Raw genomic sequence first — 14,405 nt, forward strand, 5'->3', positions numbered from 1 at the left:
CCAAGGCAGATACACATCCTAAACATAGAACCATATGTTCCAGTTTATCTGGTTTGCGCCTGTGGCCCAGCATAATTATTGATAGCATCCTTTTTATTCTTAAAATTGTCTAACTTTGGATGACAAAGTACATGGTCACCCTATAATTAAAAGAGGACTATTTTAATAAGGAAACAACCCATGGTAATCATAATGCACAGGCAGATCAGTGGGAATTACTAGGGGGCAAAAAGAGACCTGTTTGTTTAATCGTATCAAGAAAGCAGCTATTAATTAGCCTTCATGTAGAATTAGGCCTGTTACAGACTCCCCTGCTGCCTAACTCAAATTCATCGTGAAATATAGTAAATTGTCTATCTCAAAAAACTACGAAATATTTCAGATGTTATAAAGTATTATAACAGATAGCATTGTAAGGAACACCCACGTTGTCTAGCACCACCCAGCCTAAGAAATAAAACATCACCAACATAGTTGAGGCTGTGTAATTATCCGTCCCAAACTGCATCTCCCTGTCCCCCATAACTTATCCTGAACACTGTGCAGTACTTTGTCATACTTCTGCATGGATTTTCATACTTTTTACGTATACAGATGTAGTTTTTCACGCTCTTGGTATGTATGCCATGTAGTAGTTTTGTGACTTTTAAACAGGTCTCATACTTGTCAAGATTGTGCATGTTGATAAATTCAATGGATATTTTTACTGCTACACAGAATTCCACTGTATGAATTTATTACCTACTCATGCGTGTTGGACAATAAATGTTTACACGGGTGAATGCTTTGTTCATTGTTAAGTAGTCCTCTTGTTGGGAGTCAATTTTAAGTTCTAACAACTTGTGGTTCTCTTTGTAAGTTTCTCAACAGTTATACCTCATTTTCTGCTTTATTGAACTGGTTAGAACTGGTGTAAAGTGTTGATAGTGGTGACTGGCCACATTATGCTTCCAGCGTGATGTTGGCTGTTGGTCTAAGGCAACCTCATCAAGGTACTGTCTTTACTTTTAAGTTACCAGTAATAATTTTTAGCAAATGCCTTGCATCGACAGGATTTTTTTATTTGACTGACATTGAGGTGATAAATATTACACCACACACATATCCCAAAAGCAAATCATACTTGGGGTCCCATTAGGTTTCTGTAGTATGCCACTGAATTAGATGTTTTTGTTTTTCAGGGTTATTCCATCTGTACTCCCAGCCTCCATACCCAACTCCCAAACCTTGTACCTCTCCAATTTAAATGTTAGAGGTTTATTCTTTGATTTTTTCCAAGAATCAGTTTTTAACAAATTTTTTTAATGTTTATTTTTGAGAGACAGAGTGAGAGTGGGGGTGTGGCAGAGAGAGAGAGAGGGAGACACAGAACCCGAAGCAGCTCCAGGCTCCAAGCTATCGGCACAGAGCCTGGCACAGGGCTCGAACTCAAGAACCGTGAGATCATGACCTGAGCTGAAGTCGGACACTTAAACTGACTGAGCCACCCAGGTGCTCCAAGAATCAGTTCTTAAGCTTATTTATCAATTCTACCATATTTCTGCTTATTCTTTTCATTTCAAAGCCCTGCTGGACTCCCAGCCTCATCTTAGGCCACCACCATCCTTTGCTTAAGTTGTGTCAATTGGACTCCTACTGCCTTGACCTAGATTAATCTCGCCTTCTTAATCTTGACTCCCAGCCTTGGGATTCAAGTCGAGTGGCTGACAATGGAAAGCCTTCCCTGATCTTCCAGGCTAGGTCAGGTACTTCTCTGGGAACCTGGGGACCCCTTCCTACATCTGTCACAGAACTACTCAGTCTCCTTCTCCTTGGACTAGAATCTCAGTAGCAGGGACAGGGCCAATTCATCTGTCTTCTCAGGTGTCAGCCAGATGAGGCAAAGGTTAAGTGTCAATTTAAAAAAGGGAGAAAATATCTAGCAGCCATTTGCATCAGGGCCAAGGGGGATCAGCTTAAGGGGAAAATCTTTATGAAATAGGACCTCCAGAAAATGAGAAAAACCACACAAAGCAAGCATTACTCGGGGTTGTTTTTCTAACTAAACCTTTATTATTTTTTTCTTTGAAGGCTGGAACCAAAGTCCTTCGATCAGCTGTAACTGCTGGATGGAGTAAAAACCACAAGAGACTATTGGGTGATCTGTGAACAGACTGGCAGATGACGAAACAAAACTAAAAAGGATGGGAAGACTGTTCTTCTGGAAAGCTAGTCAAATTACTTGCTTATTGAAATTTGTTAGAAATAAACTAAAGTATTAAATGAAATCAAAATTTCAAACTGAGCTCTAGACTTGAGGCTGTTATAAAGGCTCACCAAACAGAACTGTTGGTTGGGTTGAGTTCTCAGAATGTTTCTTAAAACCTGGTTTGTTCCCCTCAAGCAAGGTGATGCTTTGTCCTTGGCTGCAATCTGTAACACCATCACCGCCCTCAAGTGCAGGTCCCATTCTAAAAAACATGCTTCCCTCAATTCCTGGTGGCTGCTGATCTCTCCTGATAACTGGGAAACCGCCTTTGAAGAAGGAAAATGCACCAGTAGTGGTGGCAGAGATGGTTTTCTGGAGTCCATTTGCATCTTTTCTCCAGATGTCTAGCATGTGCTCAAGAGTTGTTTCTTTTAAGTTTGAAAAAAACTCCATTGTGAAAAGTGAGTTATGAAGAGTGCTCTTTATTTGAAACCTCCACAACACAGACGCCAATCTTGTCTCGCATTGAATCATTAGCTGTGCACATCAACACATTCCAAGCACAAATTAAGAAATGCAAACAGAACAAAAAAATATATATATATATAATTTTTTCCCCTATCCAAAGGTTTCAAGTCTCAATGCAGCAAATCCTTCTGAACACAGAATCTGAGGAGCACACTGTTCAAACAGTTGGGACAAACAGGTCCCTGCAAAGGCTAATGCCTTTTTAACACATGGGCTGGGGATCATGGACGGCATGGAACAGGGAGGAGGAGGTGAGGAAAAGGGAGAGGGAGAGAAAATGAGCAGGAGAGGGGCAATGGGTATGCGCTGGGGAAGCTGGGACACACACATGGTGAGTTGATGGATTTCATTTATTGGTTTTTGACATTTTCTTTCGGGTTCTTTTTTGTTTTCATTTCCCCCCATTCCCAGGTCCAACAATGATAGAAAAACCCCACAGTGGTGGGCAGAGCCTTATTAGGCCAGCCCAAAGCCTTCAGAGCACTCCTGGATGGCCAATAGTAGCATGTGGCGGAGCTTCTCAAAGCTCTCATAGGCAGGCAGGTCCAGCTGATTAAAACTAGGGAAAGAAGAAAAATCAGTTTGTGACAAAAGATTATAACCAAATCCCTGTGTTCCCATGGTGCCCACTGACATGTCCTCCCTAAGGGAACCTACTCCTCACTTCTTGAAGACTTGCAGTCTTATCCTAGCCTGCTCTGCCCTTTTCTAATCTGGCCCCAATACTGGCCATGAGGCACCTAAAATGTAAATCTGACCCTGTCACTCCTTAAACACCACAGCCTTGCCTATGGGCTAATGTGCAAGCTCCAAGGATGCGTTTGGGGTCACTGGTGATCCAACCTCTGCTGAGTTATTCAGCCTTCTGTTGCCTGCAACCTCTTGTTCCAACTGAGCCCTGGAGTACACTGTGCTCTCATGTGGCAGTGTTGACCTGCAATGTCTCCCCAACCTACTGTGAATCTGGGCCAGCTTCTCATCTCAAACATCACCTTTTCCACAAAACTACCAAACTGTGAGCTACCCCAAGGTCTAGCATTGCTGGGGCCAGATTTGGGTTCCTGCCCTTGGGTAGGGGCCTAGAAGCAGCAAATATGCAAGCTCAATCATGAATGCTTAAAACAGGGAACAAATCCTTCCTCTTACCATGTGTGAGCTGAAGGCAGGCGATCTGTGGACCTGTCATCTCGATGGATCTGAAACTTCTGAATGCCATTCATACCTTCAAGGGCAGCAAAGCCTTGCAAGGGCACTTTGGAAGTACCCGTGACAAACTGGAGGAACTTGGCACGGTCAGCTTGGTCGAAAGAACGCAATGCTCTCCAGAACCACTGGATCTGTGGGAAAGGACACAAGAAGCCTGTGTTAGGTAGAGAGCTCTTGGAAAGAGGGGGGATAGGATTTGAAATCTTAGGCAAGTCCCTTCCATGAAATGGGCTTCAGTTCCTCCATTCATAAGATGAGCAAAAACATCACCTGAAAACATATTCTAGAAGGATGAAGAGTTAGGTGTAAGTAAGCTGCCACCTATACCCCCTTCATGCCCCCAAAGAGTACTGGTTTATGTGGTGTCATACAAACTAGCACTGCTTAGGGATAGGAGAAAGATGCCAGTAGCAGCTCACCTGAATAGAGTTGGACTGGTACTTGTGGTATTCAGTGTTGGATTTCAAATCATCAATGTCAATTGTGGGCAGTCCTGATATGAGTAGCTCTAACTCCTGCTCAGTGAAGATAGAAATGAGGCGCTTTGGAATGATCTCATAGAAGCCTTCTAAGAAAGCTGCCAGCTGTTTACGGATGGCTCCTGGGGAGAGAACCAACAAGCCATGTGGCATCTAAACTCACACAACTGTTAGAGGTCAGAGGTCCTCAATCTGGCTCCAGCTGCAACTAGGATTGTGAATGGTATACCTGCCTCACCTAACACTGTTTCTGGGCCCCTGTATAGGGTGAATTAAGGGAAATATTTTTTGGTCAGGTGTTTGGACTCTGGCTGGGATTTGTGGCTGGCATAGGGGAAGAGAAAAAACAGTATCTGTGAAATGAGTGAGGCCTGACCTCTTCCCATATGAGCAACAAGGAGTATAAGGGACATTTCCCCTACCTGTCATTCTCATCTGGCACACCAGGTGTACATACTCCTTCTTATTCTCTTCTGTTACCAAGATGTTGGCCCCATTAGGTTTGAGGTCACGAACTTCACAGACTCCAAACTCTTGGACCTGGAACACCCAAAACACCAATCATTCATACCAGGCTTGGTCCAGGATGGGATTTATATAGCTACCTGGGAATATGTAAAATCTTTGCCATGTCCTGGGCAGAGAGATGAAGCAAGGTCATAAAAAAGTATCTTTTCTCAGGAGCTCATAACTTTGTAATAGAGAAAAGCCAAGGGTTTGGCCTCAAAACACATAGAGACTGAAAATAAGGAAATTGTCAATGGTAAAAGGGAAAAGGCATGATTAACATGTGTAATATGATACGGTACAATCTGTATGAAAAACAATTTGGAGGAAGACTAACTTTGATATTTATTTATACAATTTTTCTACAATGAACTACTTCTGGAAATGAAACATATGGAATTGGAGGCTTTAAATACATATATACATACATACATATGTATATAAATAAAGAGGAAACTAGGAACTTGAATTGTTTTACAAATCCTGGTCTTTCTGTTTGTGATGTCTCATATAAATACCCACTGCTCACTGCACTGCTCATTGCTGGATGGGGAATGGAGCATGGGACTTAAAAGTTGAGATGCTTCCTTAAGCATAAGAGATTATCCAATCCCAGTTCAAGGGTGGCCCCATAATGGGTTTCCTGGACTAGCTAGAATGTGCTGTGGTGACAATTTCTTGACCTACCTCAGTGCTGAAGGTGAGGTCATAACCTAGTGTGGAGACATCATTTTCCAGCAGATAAACCAGGCCCTGGTAGAAGTGGTAATCTTCACTCTCCATATCCGTATATCTAGAAAAACATGATCAGGGTCACCATGGGTTAGGGTGCAGGAGAGAAGCATGGGGGTGGGACACAAGAAAAGAACCTGTCAAAAGAGAATGTGGATCCTTTGCCACATCCTCACCTGACAGACTTGCCCAAGATGTGTTTGTAGAAGGACCGAGTAAAATAGCACTCCAGGAGGCGGTTGTCATATACAGCTTTGGCCACAATGCGTCCAACAAACTTGAAGTAGCTGAGGTGGTTGGGGTTGCAGTGGGAAGATGGGTTGATGGTGTAGGTGACCCGGTCACCGGGTGAGGTACGGAACAAGGCATACATAGGATTAAACATCTCCCGAGAGATGATCATATACCACTCCCGTAGGAGCCCTCCAGCATCCTGCCCTTCTTCTCCTTCAAACACTATATACCTGCGTAAGAGACCAGAAACAGATGTGCAGAAAGCCCAGGACAAATCCATTCATTTATGTAGTATGACCCGAGTGAGTGAGTGAAGCAATGGCTGGGGAGTACAGGATCAGAGAACAGAAGTGAATACAGAGTGCCAGGAAAGCCCAAGGGTAGGGATCTGGGACAAAAAAAAATGCATCGACAGAAAAGAAGTCCTGAATTATCAGTAAAGGTTCATCAACAGGAAAGGTATAGAGGCTTAAATGAGGGCCTCACTTAGGGAAAGCAGGGAGAGGAGGAATCCAGCGGTGTCAGAGAGGGCTGATCAGGCTGATATCTGTTAAGGATTTGGTGGTGGAGGAGCAGGGCCCAGTCTGTCTCAGAAGTGTCTCTGACTTCCTATATGATTACATGGATGGGGAACCCATGCCACGAGGGAGAGGAGGAATCAAGTTCCTGAGCTCAGGAGCGTCAAACTACTCCCAACAGGTCTTTCATCTCGCTGGCATTAAACTGCTGATCTCTTCTAGGTGGCTTCAGAATCACCAGTGAACAATTACCAATTTGGTGAGGAGCCACTCATGCAAGTGTGGTCTCCCTGAAGCCAGGATACCATCTGCTCAGCAGTCTTCCCATTCCTAATGTAACAACAGAGAAAGCTCTCTGTGAAGCCATCAGGTTTATCCTTATAAATGCCAAAGACTCTTCGCTCTGGGATTTGTTGCGTAGCTCATCCCAAAGGCCAGCCTAGCCAGCATCAGACCAGTCTTCTGAGACCAGACCGAGAAGACAGAAGACAGCTCAGTGAGACTATCTATACCAGGTTCCTATTTGGAATTCCTGCTGGGGAGGGCAGCACCTCCCTCAGTTCCTGGGCACATCTGGTGCTTAAGTAAGCCTTCACTACCATGTAGGAAGTTGCTCCACCCTCCCATCCTCTTTTCTCTCTTATGGGCTCTTACAATCGATTCTTCATTTCTTCAGGGGATTTCCGGTGCAGTTCACGATAGGAATCTTCAAACACATGATCACGGCGGACGTGCACAGCCATGTCTTCTTTCCGAAGCCCCTCATCCAAACGTTCTAGCTCTTGGCGGAAATATCTTGGGAGATAGAAAAGGAAAATAGGATTGGGGGTGGCAGAGCAAACTTCTGTTTGCTTGATCTTTTTTTTTATGTTTATTTATTTTCAAGAGTGAAAGAGAAAGAGAAAGAGAGCATGAGCAGGGGAGGGGCAGAGAGAGAGGGAGACACAGAACCCAAAGCAGGCTCCAGGCTCCGAGCTGTCAGCACAGACCCCACACGGGGCTCTAACTCACAAACCACGAGATCCTGACCTGAGCCAAAGTCAGATGCTCAACTGACTGAGCCACCCAGGCGCCCCCTGTTTGCTTGATCTTGATTAGGATGAAGACCCACAGTGATGGTCCTCCCATCCTCCCAACACTTTGATCCTTGCTCCCGACATGTTCCCCTGGGGAAGTGCCCAGTAGTTTGGAGAGGCAGGTTATTCATTACCAACTCTAAATTTTTCCCATCTCCACCGAATAAAGGCCCACAGAGTCTGTGGCAGAGAATTTCTGCTGAGCCATGCTGTAAGTATACTATGGCTACCTGCACCTCCTGTATTACCCTAAAGGATGGAATGGAACTTTAGGAGTCATGTGATTAAATAAAGGTTTTGCACTTCTCTGAGGAAGGATGGAGAAGACCAGGGAGTATTTAGGTATAATGACTGTCAGAGACACAGATGAATCTCTTCCCTCCCGCCCAGCACCATTTCCAAGGGCTGCCACCAATGGAAACTTCTTTCTCTGAAAACACTCCTTCGGGAGGAATTTTGGCTCCTTTCTTGGAGAGAAGATAGCATTTGAAAAGTTCCCATCCCCACAGCCTCCAGGGCACATACTTGCGCTTGACATCAAAGTCGAGGACACGAATGTAGTCTACCAGGACAGCAAAAGGTCCATCAGCGAGGTGGGTGGTGGACTGCCGTAGGATCTGGTTTAACACAGTGCGGTGAGTCTCTGTGGGGAGAAAGGGACAGCAGGAATCAGCACGTCCTGGTTCCCAGAAGACTACATGATAGCCAACCAACCAGCAACTTTCTTATTTCAGAGAAAAAAGTGTGGCACAAAAGGGCTTCCAGATCCGGTCCCTACCCTCACTAGCTTCATTCTCTTTCTCCCCCTACCCACCCAGCCACCCCCCCCCCACCCTCTCTCAGTCCCATCCCTCTCCCCCATGAAACAGCTAAGAATAAAATGTATGAAATGACCCTGTAAAAATGAATCCTTCTACGCTGGAGGCCTAAGAGTTCCCTGTACCTGCAAAGCGAAGGAACTTCTGCGTGTCAGGGGGCAGGCTTGAGGAGATGTGCATAGACGAGGGCTCCCTGGAGAAGAATGGGTCAAGGGAGGAAGGAGTGGCTGGGGTTAAGGGGGCAGGGGAGAGTGGAGGAGGCTCGTCCTTGATGTGTGCCAGCTGGCTCTCACGGGTGTCTCGGACAGGAGGCTTGCTCTCTCGCTCTGTGGCATGGACCAGGAAGAAGGCCTCGACGGCTGGCTGTAGCACTGGGGGTAGGAATGATAGGGAAGTTTTGAAACTTCAACATACAAACCTCTTTTCCTTCATGATCAAATTACAGAAGTACAGTATGGAAGAAATACTGAAAACCTGCAGGAGAAATACAATGGTAACAAAGAAAAATGAAGCCACGGAAGAAGTCTGAGCCTCCTTGAAACTAAAGAAAAATGGAGGGGCGCCTGGGTGGCTCAGTTGGTTACGTGTCCGACTTCGGCTCAGGTCATGATCTCGCGGTCCGTGAGTTCGAGCCCCACATCGGGCTCTGTGCTGACAGCTCAGAGCCTGGAGCCTGTTTCGGATTCTGTGTCTCCCTCTCTCTCTGACCCTCCCCTGTTTGTGCTGTGTCTCTCTCTGTCTCAAAAATAAATAAACGTTAAAAAAAATTAAAAAAAAAAAATGGAATAGGCTACCAGTTATAAAGATTCCCCTGGTCTAAAAAGTGAAAGGTACCAGCTACTAAAAAAGAAGGCAAATCTTTTTTTTCTGATACTAAAGTGACAGAATTTGAATTCTCCTTTGAATTCTCATTTCAGAGACAGTGAGGGGGTGATCTGGAAGGAAGAAAGTTAAGCTGGCAGAAAGGGCCCAGAGCAGATCAGTGGGTTGGGACCTTGGCCCAAAGGCCACAACTCACCTAGCACCGCATGCTGGTCATGGGATTCCTCCAGTTCCTTTAGACACTCTCCCAGCATGTCCCATAGCTCGTCCAAGCTCAGCTGCTCACTGAGCAGGGGTAACTCAGGTGGCCTCTCCTCCTTCTCCTTCTCCCCTTGTGAGGTTCCATCTGAGCCTACAGGCCACACAGAAGAGAGACAGAAAGCCTTTGAAGTATTTCCTCCATTTAGCTTTTTCCCAGACCAGCCGTGCAGGCCATTAGATCAAGTAGACTGGCTCACCGGCTACTAAGTAATACTGAGTGACATCTGGAAGTAAGCTCTAATCCTACACTGGATGAAATTTAAATTTAAATAAAATTAATACAATAAAAAATTTGGTTTCTCACTTGCAAGAGTCACATTCAAGGAAACTGAAGCCAAGAGCATTGCTTCAGGTACCAGTCACTAAATGGGGGAGCCACAACTGAAACACGTGCTGTCTCCACATCTAACATCACATCACAGTTTCTTAACTCCAGGAATTGTAGTGTATGCTACGAATCTCTAATAAGGGCGTGAGATGGTGATATTGATCTTCGTTGGTAAAAACTTATTAAAGTTTACAAAAACCAGCGTTCAGTGGAACTGGAAAACAGAGCTTATATATGTAGAGAGCAGGCGACCCAGCAGACACTTCATGAAGACTGGCTCTTTTGGTGCACTGGAAACAGGAAGTAGTACTGACCGATGGACGGAGTATCCTGAGCACCGGGAGATGGCTGGTCCACATCCATGGGTGACTCCTCCCTCCGGACAGAGGCCTCTGACTGGCTTGACTCCGACTGGATAAAAGGGAGACAAAGTCACATAAAGGGTGCAATGCAACTCTGCTTTCCTCAGGGAGAGGCTAGAGGCTGTTTCTACCCATTCTCACACATACTAAGTTTGGAAAGAGGTTTCCTATATATTTGGTCAGAAAACCCTGTGGCTTTCCAGAACAAAAGAATGGCCTTCCCACCTCCTTTGCTGTCCTCCACCCTGAGCTAGCAAGCTTTTCCGAAAAGCTCCTTAGATTCCTGCATTGCCTCCACTCTACTCTTGACCTATATCTAGTCAGACACCAGCCTTCTGGATACAGACTTGGAAGACTTCTTCTGGGGACAGATTACATATATGCGTATCTACATATAAAACTCAAGTGAACAGACTGTAAGTTTGGCTCTCTGTTTCTGTTTGCTCAGAAAAGGGGAAATAATAAGGGAAAGCCTTTGATGGGTGGCATTATTCACAAAGCCAACATCTACCCTATCGGGTGTGGGAAAGACGGGGCAGAAAAAAGTACTTCATAATAATAGCTGTTTTCCCTTTCTCCCTTGTTGGGAGTCACAGCCCGCAAATTCTAGGACGTTCCCAGCATGCTCAATGAAATCATACTGTAGAATAGTAATTATACGTAAAGAAAAACCAAGCCTCAGGATACCTTTATTTCCTGGATCTTGGGAAGGTGACTTGCATGTTTCAAGAACAGGAAAACAATGAGAGTGCCACAGCATACATACATGATGCCAGGCTTTTCCTGCAGCCACTCTGTGCTGGGATCCCAACAATGAGTTGGCTATCTAGAAACCTCAGGGTTTCTTCCTAAAAGTGACTGAGTGCCTAGGTGCCAAGGTACCAAGAGAGTATGGAAAACAGAAGCAGAGGCCAGGGTAGATGGACCAGCCATAGCCTAGAAGAGGCTGTGGGACGTAGACCAAGCTTGGGAGAATTTCAAGGGCTGGATTTCTGATGTATCTGCATTATTCCAGGAGACTGAAAAATCTTTATTCCACAGCCCCTCAGAACTCAGACACTTAGCATTATGCAGTATGCAAAAGCGCCACTATTGACTGGATAGCTGGGAGTGGGGTATGATGGCCAAGCTTTAAATCATTATCAATCCAAACCAAACCAACAAAACAATGAACAAACAGTAGAGAAAACACCAACAGAAAGTAACCCTGTTGTCCAGAAGCATTCATACAGCAAACTTAATGCAAAAGCATACAAGGTAAGGGCAGTGAAACCCCACTGACGATGTGGTGGGGAGGGGAGAGAGACAAATGAATGAGGGGCCACAGGCATCATGCTAACCGTTGCTGCTTGTTGCTGTCTCCGCGCCCTTTGACCCTCACGTACCATTTGTATAATGGCATCAGCCTCAGCCTCCAGCTGCCGAACAGCTGCCTGGATGCTGCTAGCTGAGCCTAAACCGGAGGAACCTGGGAGAAAGAAAAAGAAAGGCAAGATATAAAATGTAGAAAGAGAATGCCCAATATTCTCTCTCCCATCACCTGGGCTGCCACAGGGCATCCTGCTGAAGTCTCTGAGCTTTATTTAGCTCAGGCAGCTACACAGTGCTCATCACCAGGCACTAAGAGCTACCATTACAAGTAAGGGCAGGGGACATGGTGGTACACAGATGGACAGTAGCAGGTAGAGAAGGTTCTGTGGGACAGGAAGAAAGGTAGGATTTGGCAGGCCATGGCTGAGGCAACATGGCTGCAAAGTTTTAGTCAGGAGTGAGCCAAGAAGCAGAACGGAGACACGGTGACTTAAACCTTATTCAGTGAAAGATCTGCCCCCAATTTCTTTGCCAGATTTCCACTCCCCTTTAATTCTCACTTGCCCTAATGAATTTCCTATGCAGACAGCTTGAGTGAGATACAGAATGCAGCCATCAACATTCTAGCAAAGTATCATCATTTCCTTTTTTGGAAAGTTCAAGCAGGATGGAGACATGACATTAGGTCCTGCCCTCCAGGGACTCTGAGTTCACCACCACCAACCCTGACCCTCAACTGGACACTCCAGTTCCATACCTAGCCTGCCTGTCTGCTTGGCTTTCTTGTTAGCTCGGCGTGTGTCGTCCCGGAGCTGGATGATGACCTGCAGTACCCTCAAGAAGAACTTCTGGGTAGATGTCTTGGATGTCAACATGGACATAGAAGGCAGCTGGAGCTCCCGGCCACCCAGAGGTCGCTTCTGAGATGCCACAATTACCACATTCTCAGCCATGTCAAACCTGGACAGTGTAGAGGTGGCTTGCGTATATTGACAGCATCAAAGCACAAACATCCAGAGTGAGCAGGGCTTTTTGGTGTTGACTAGAGGGTTAAAGAATCTCCAAAGGAAATCCCACAGTGGGAAAAAAATAGGGTCAGGTATGTATAGGACAGATAAAGAAATCTGCCCAGAGAGGGGGGAGAAAAAAACCAAACAAACCAGGAAACCAGCAAGAGCCACCTTTTAGAATATCCCAGATTTTGGCCCCATAGCCAAATGAGTGGCTACCACCCACCTGCTCTGCATTTTGCCTTTCAGCTTGGTGGTCTGTGGCTGCTCCTCAGGTAGGCCATCAGGAGAGAGGGTCTCACACTGGGCTCGCCGTTGCTGTTCTAGGTTATATTCCCGTAACTCAGCCAGAAGGGTACCTAGGTCAAGTAGAGGAGCCAGCAAGTGTTCAGACTTCCCTAGTGAAGCAGCTGAAAGCCAAACCTTTGCAAGAAACCTACCAGGCTATTGTCTTTGCTCAGCTGCAGAGAATCTGGAGTGAGCAGAATTTTGCTGTTCACCTATGTGTGTTCATGGATCAACCATCCAGAGACTACCGATTTACCCTGCCTCAAGAATCTGTACAATCTACATGAAATGCAGATCAGTACAGAGAACAAAAAGTATCGGTTTGGGAGCCTGTATACATTTTGAACTTCTGAGGTTTTTGTGGTGATCTCAGGCAAACTGCTTAGCTCCTTCTCCCAGTTTACTTATCCATCTTAATAATGAGACTAATCTCACAAGGCTATTTTAAGGATAAGGAAAGAACTGCAGGAGAGTGCCTAGGACACTGCCTGGCCCATGGGTGTTGAATGGTAGCAGTCAAGAAAGGTCAGACTGTGGCCAAATTCCTCCCGAAAGAACCTTATAGTTCTCATGTAGCAAAGAACATAACATCCTGGGTCATAACAGTTTAATTAACACCCCTATCACCTAAGCCCCAGGCACATTTGTGAGGAGAGAACTAACCAGGTAACCAAAATCTAGGGAGAGCCATGATTGGGATGGGAGTGGGAGAGAGCAAACAGGCTCTCTATGCTGAAAGAAAACCTGGCTCTACTCGTCAATTCAATTGCTTCATCAACCTGGGTTTTAGTTTTCTCTTGGTAACAACAGGAAGGAAGATTGAAACGAAACAATTTCCAAGTGTTCTTAGAACTTTTGTACCCTCACAAGTACACAAAGGCAGAGGGTACCATTTGGACTCTCAATTCTTGAGCCTAACCTAAGTGCAGGTGCATCTCTGAGGTGGTGAAGTTGCCTAGGCAGGTTCATCATAGGACTCCTACAAGTGCCCAGAATGTAGAAGTGGAAGAAAGAGCACTGCTGGTCCTATACATGATTGTTTTCCTTTACTAATAAGCATGGATTACATGCCACGTGCCGGGCACTGGCAATATAGAGAAAAGCTCAGCCTTGCTCTCCATGAACAACTGAGCAGAGGAAAACAGATGACAACCCAGTATTAATCAGTGTTGCAATAGACGAAGAGTATAGGGGGCTATGCTACACAAGCGGAAGGAGTTTGATTCAACCTGGGGATTCGGGGAAGGCTTCCATAAAGAGGGGACACCTCAGTGGAAGGTTTCAGAAAGACAAGACGTTTTACTCCTGTTATTACCTATCTGTTTACAAAGAGTATAGCCCAGATGGCGAGCTCCATTCAGTAGCAGCTTGAGAACAGTGTCCCGGGTTGCAGGGTCCCCCCGAGAGAGCTGTAGTAATACATTTGCTGCATCTTCCAGACCTTCTTCAGAACAAGAGTGTGACGTCAACACCTGGGAAAAAGAAAAGAGAAGGGGTGAGCCTCAACTTAAGAATTAAAACTTTATCTACTCCCACTTACCTTTTCTCCCCCAGTCTTGGGAATTCAGAAGAGCCTGGACTCACCTCCACAGAGAGCTGTAGCTGGTTTTCCGTGAGGCCAGAGGATACCATCTTAAAGTCTGCACTGCTGCTGCCCCCATCACCCACCTTTGCTGGAGATTTGCTGGCCTTAGTAGTTGTAGAAGCTTTGAGGAAACAGATGAAATACTGTAAGCC

The 14,405-nt window shown here is 45.5% G+C and overlaps 1 protein-coding gene across 1 annotated transcript in view; it reads right to left on the reverse strand.

The window, feature by feature from the left end:
* Positions 1-2,650: 2,650 nt before the first annotated feature.
* HUWE1 (HECT, UBA and WWE domain containing E3 ubiquitin protein ligase 1) overlaps positions 2,651-14,405 on the reverse strand; it is a 164,489-nt gene continuing 152,734 nt past the window's right edge. Inside the window, exons 69-84 of the mRNA XM_027053498.2 lie at positions 14,253-14,374; positions 13,984-14,140; positions 12,607-12,739; positions 12,128-12,330; positions 11,400-11,527; positions 10,012-10,108; positions 9,305-9,460; positions 8,412-8,657; positions 7,994-8,111; positions 7,047-7,187; positions 5,817-6,104; positions 5,596-5,701; positions 4,824-4,941; positions 4,342-4,523; positions 3,863-4,053; positions 2,651-3,275 (exon numbers count right to left, since the gene is read on the reverse strand). Of these exons, the coding sequence (XP_026909299.2) occupies positions 3,173-3,275; positions 3,863-4,053; positions 4,342-4,523; positions 4,824-4,941; positions 5,596-5,701; positions 5,817-6,104; positions 7,047-7,187; positions 7,994-8,111; positions 8,412-8,657; positions 9,305-9,460; positions 10,012-10,108; positions 11,400-11,527; positions 12,128-12,330; positions 12,607-12,739; positions 13,984-14,140; positions 14,253-14,374 (2,489 nt within the window). The 3' untranslated portion in view covers positions 2,651-3,172. The remainder of the gene's footprint in view (positions 3,276-3,862; positions 4,054-4,341; positions 4,524-4,823; positions 4,942-5,595; positions 5,702-5,816; positions 6,105-7,046; positions 7,188-7,993; positions 8,112-8,411; positions 8,658-9,304; positions 9,461-10,011; positions 10,109-11,399; positions 11,528-12,127; positions 12,331-12,606; positions 12,740-13,983; positions 14,141-14,252; positions 14,375-14,405) is intronic.

The sequence above is a fragment of the Acinonyx jubatus genome, chromosome X, assembly GCF_027475565.1.
Source record: "Acinonyx jubatus isolate Ajub_Pintada_27869175 chromosome X, VMU_Ajub_asm_v1.0, whole genome shotgun sequence".
Lineage (NCBI taxonomy): Eukaryota > Metazoa > Chordata > Mammalia > Carnivora > Felidae > Acinonyx > Acinonyx jubatus.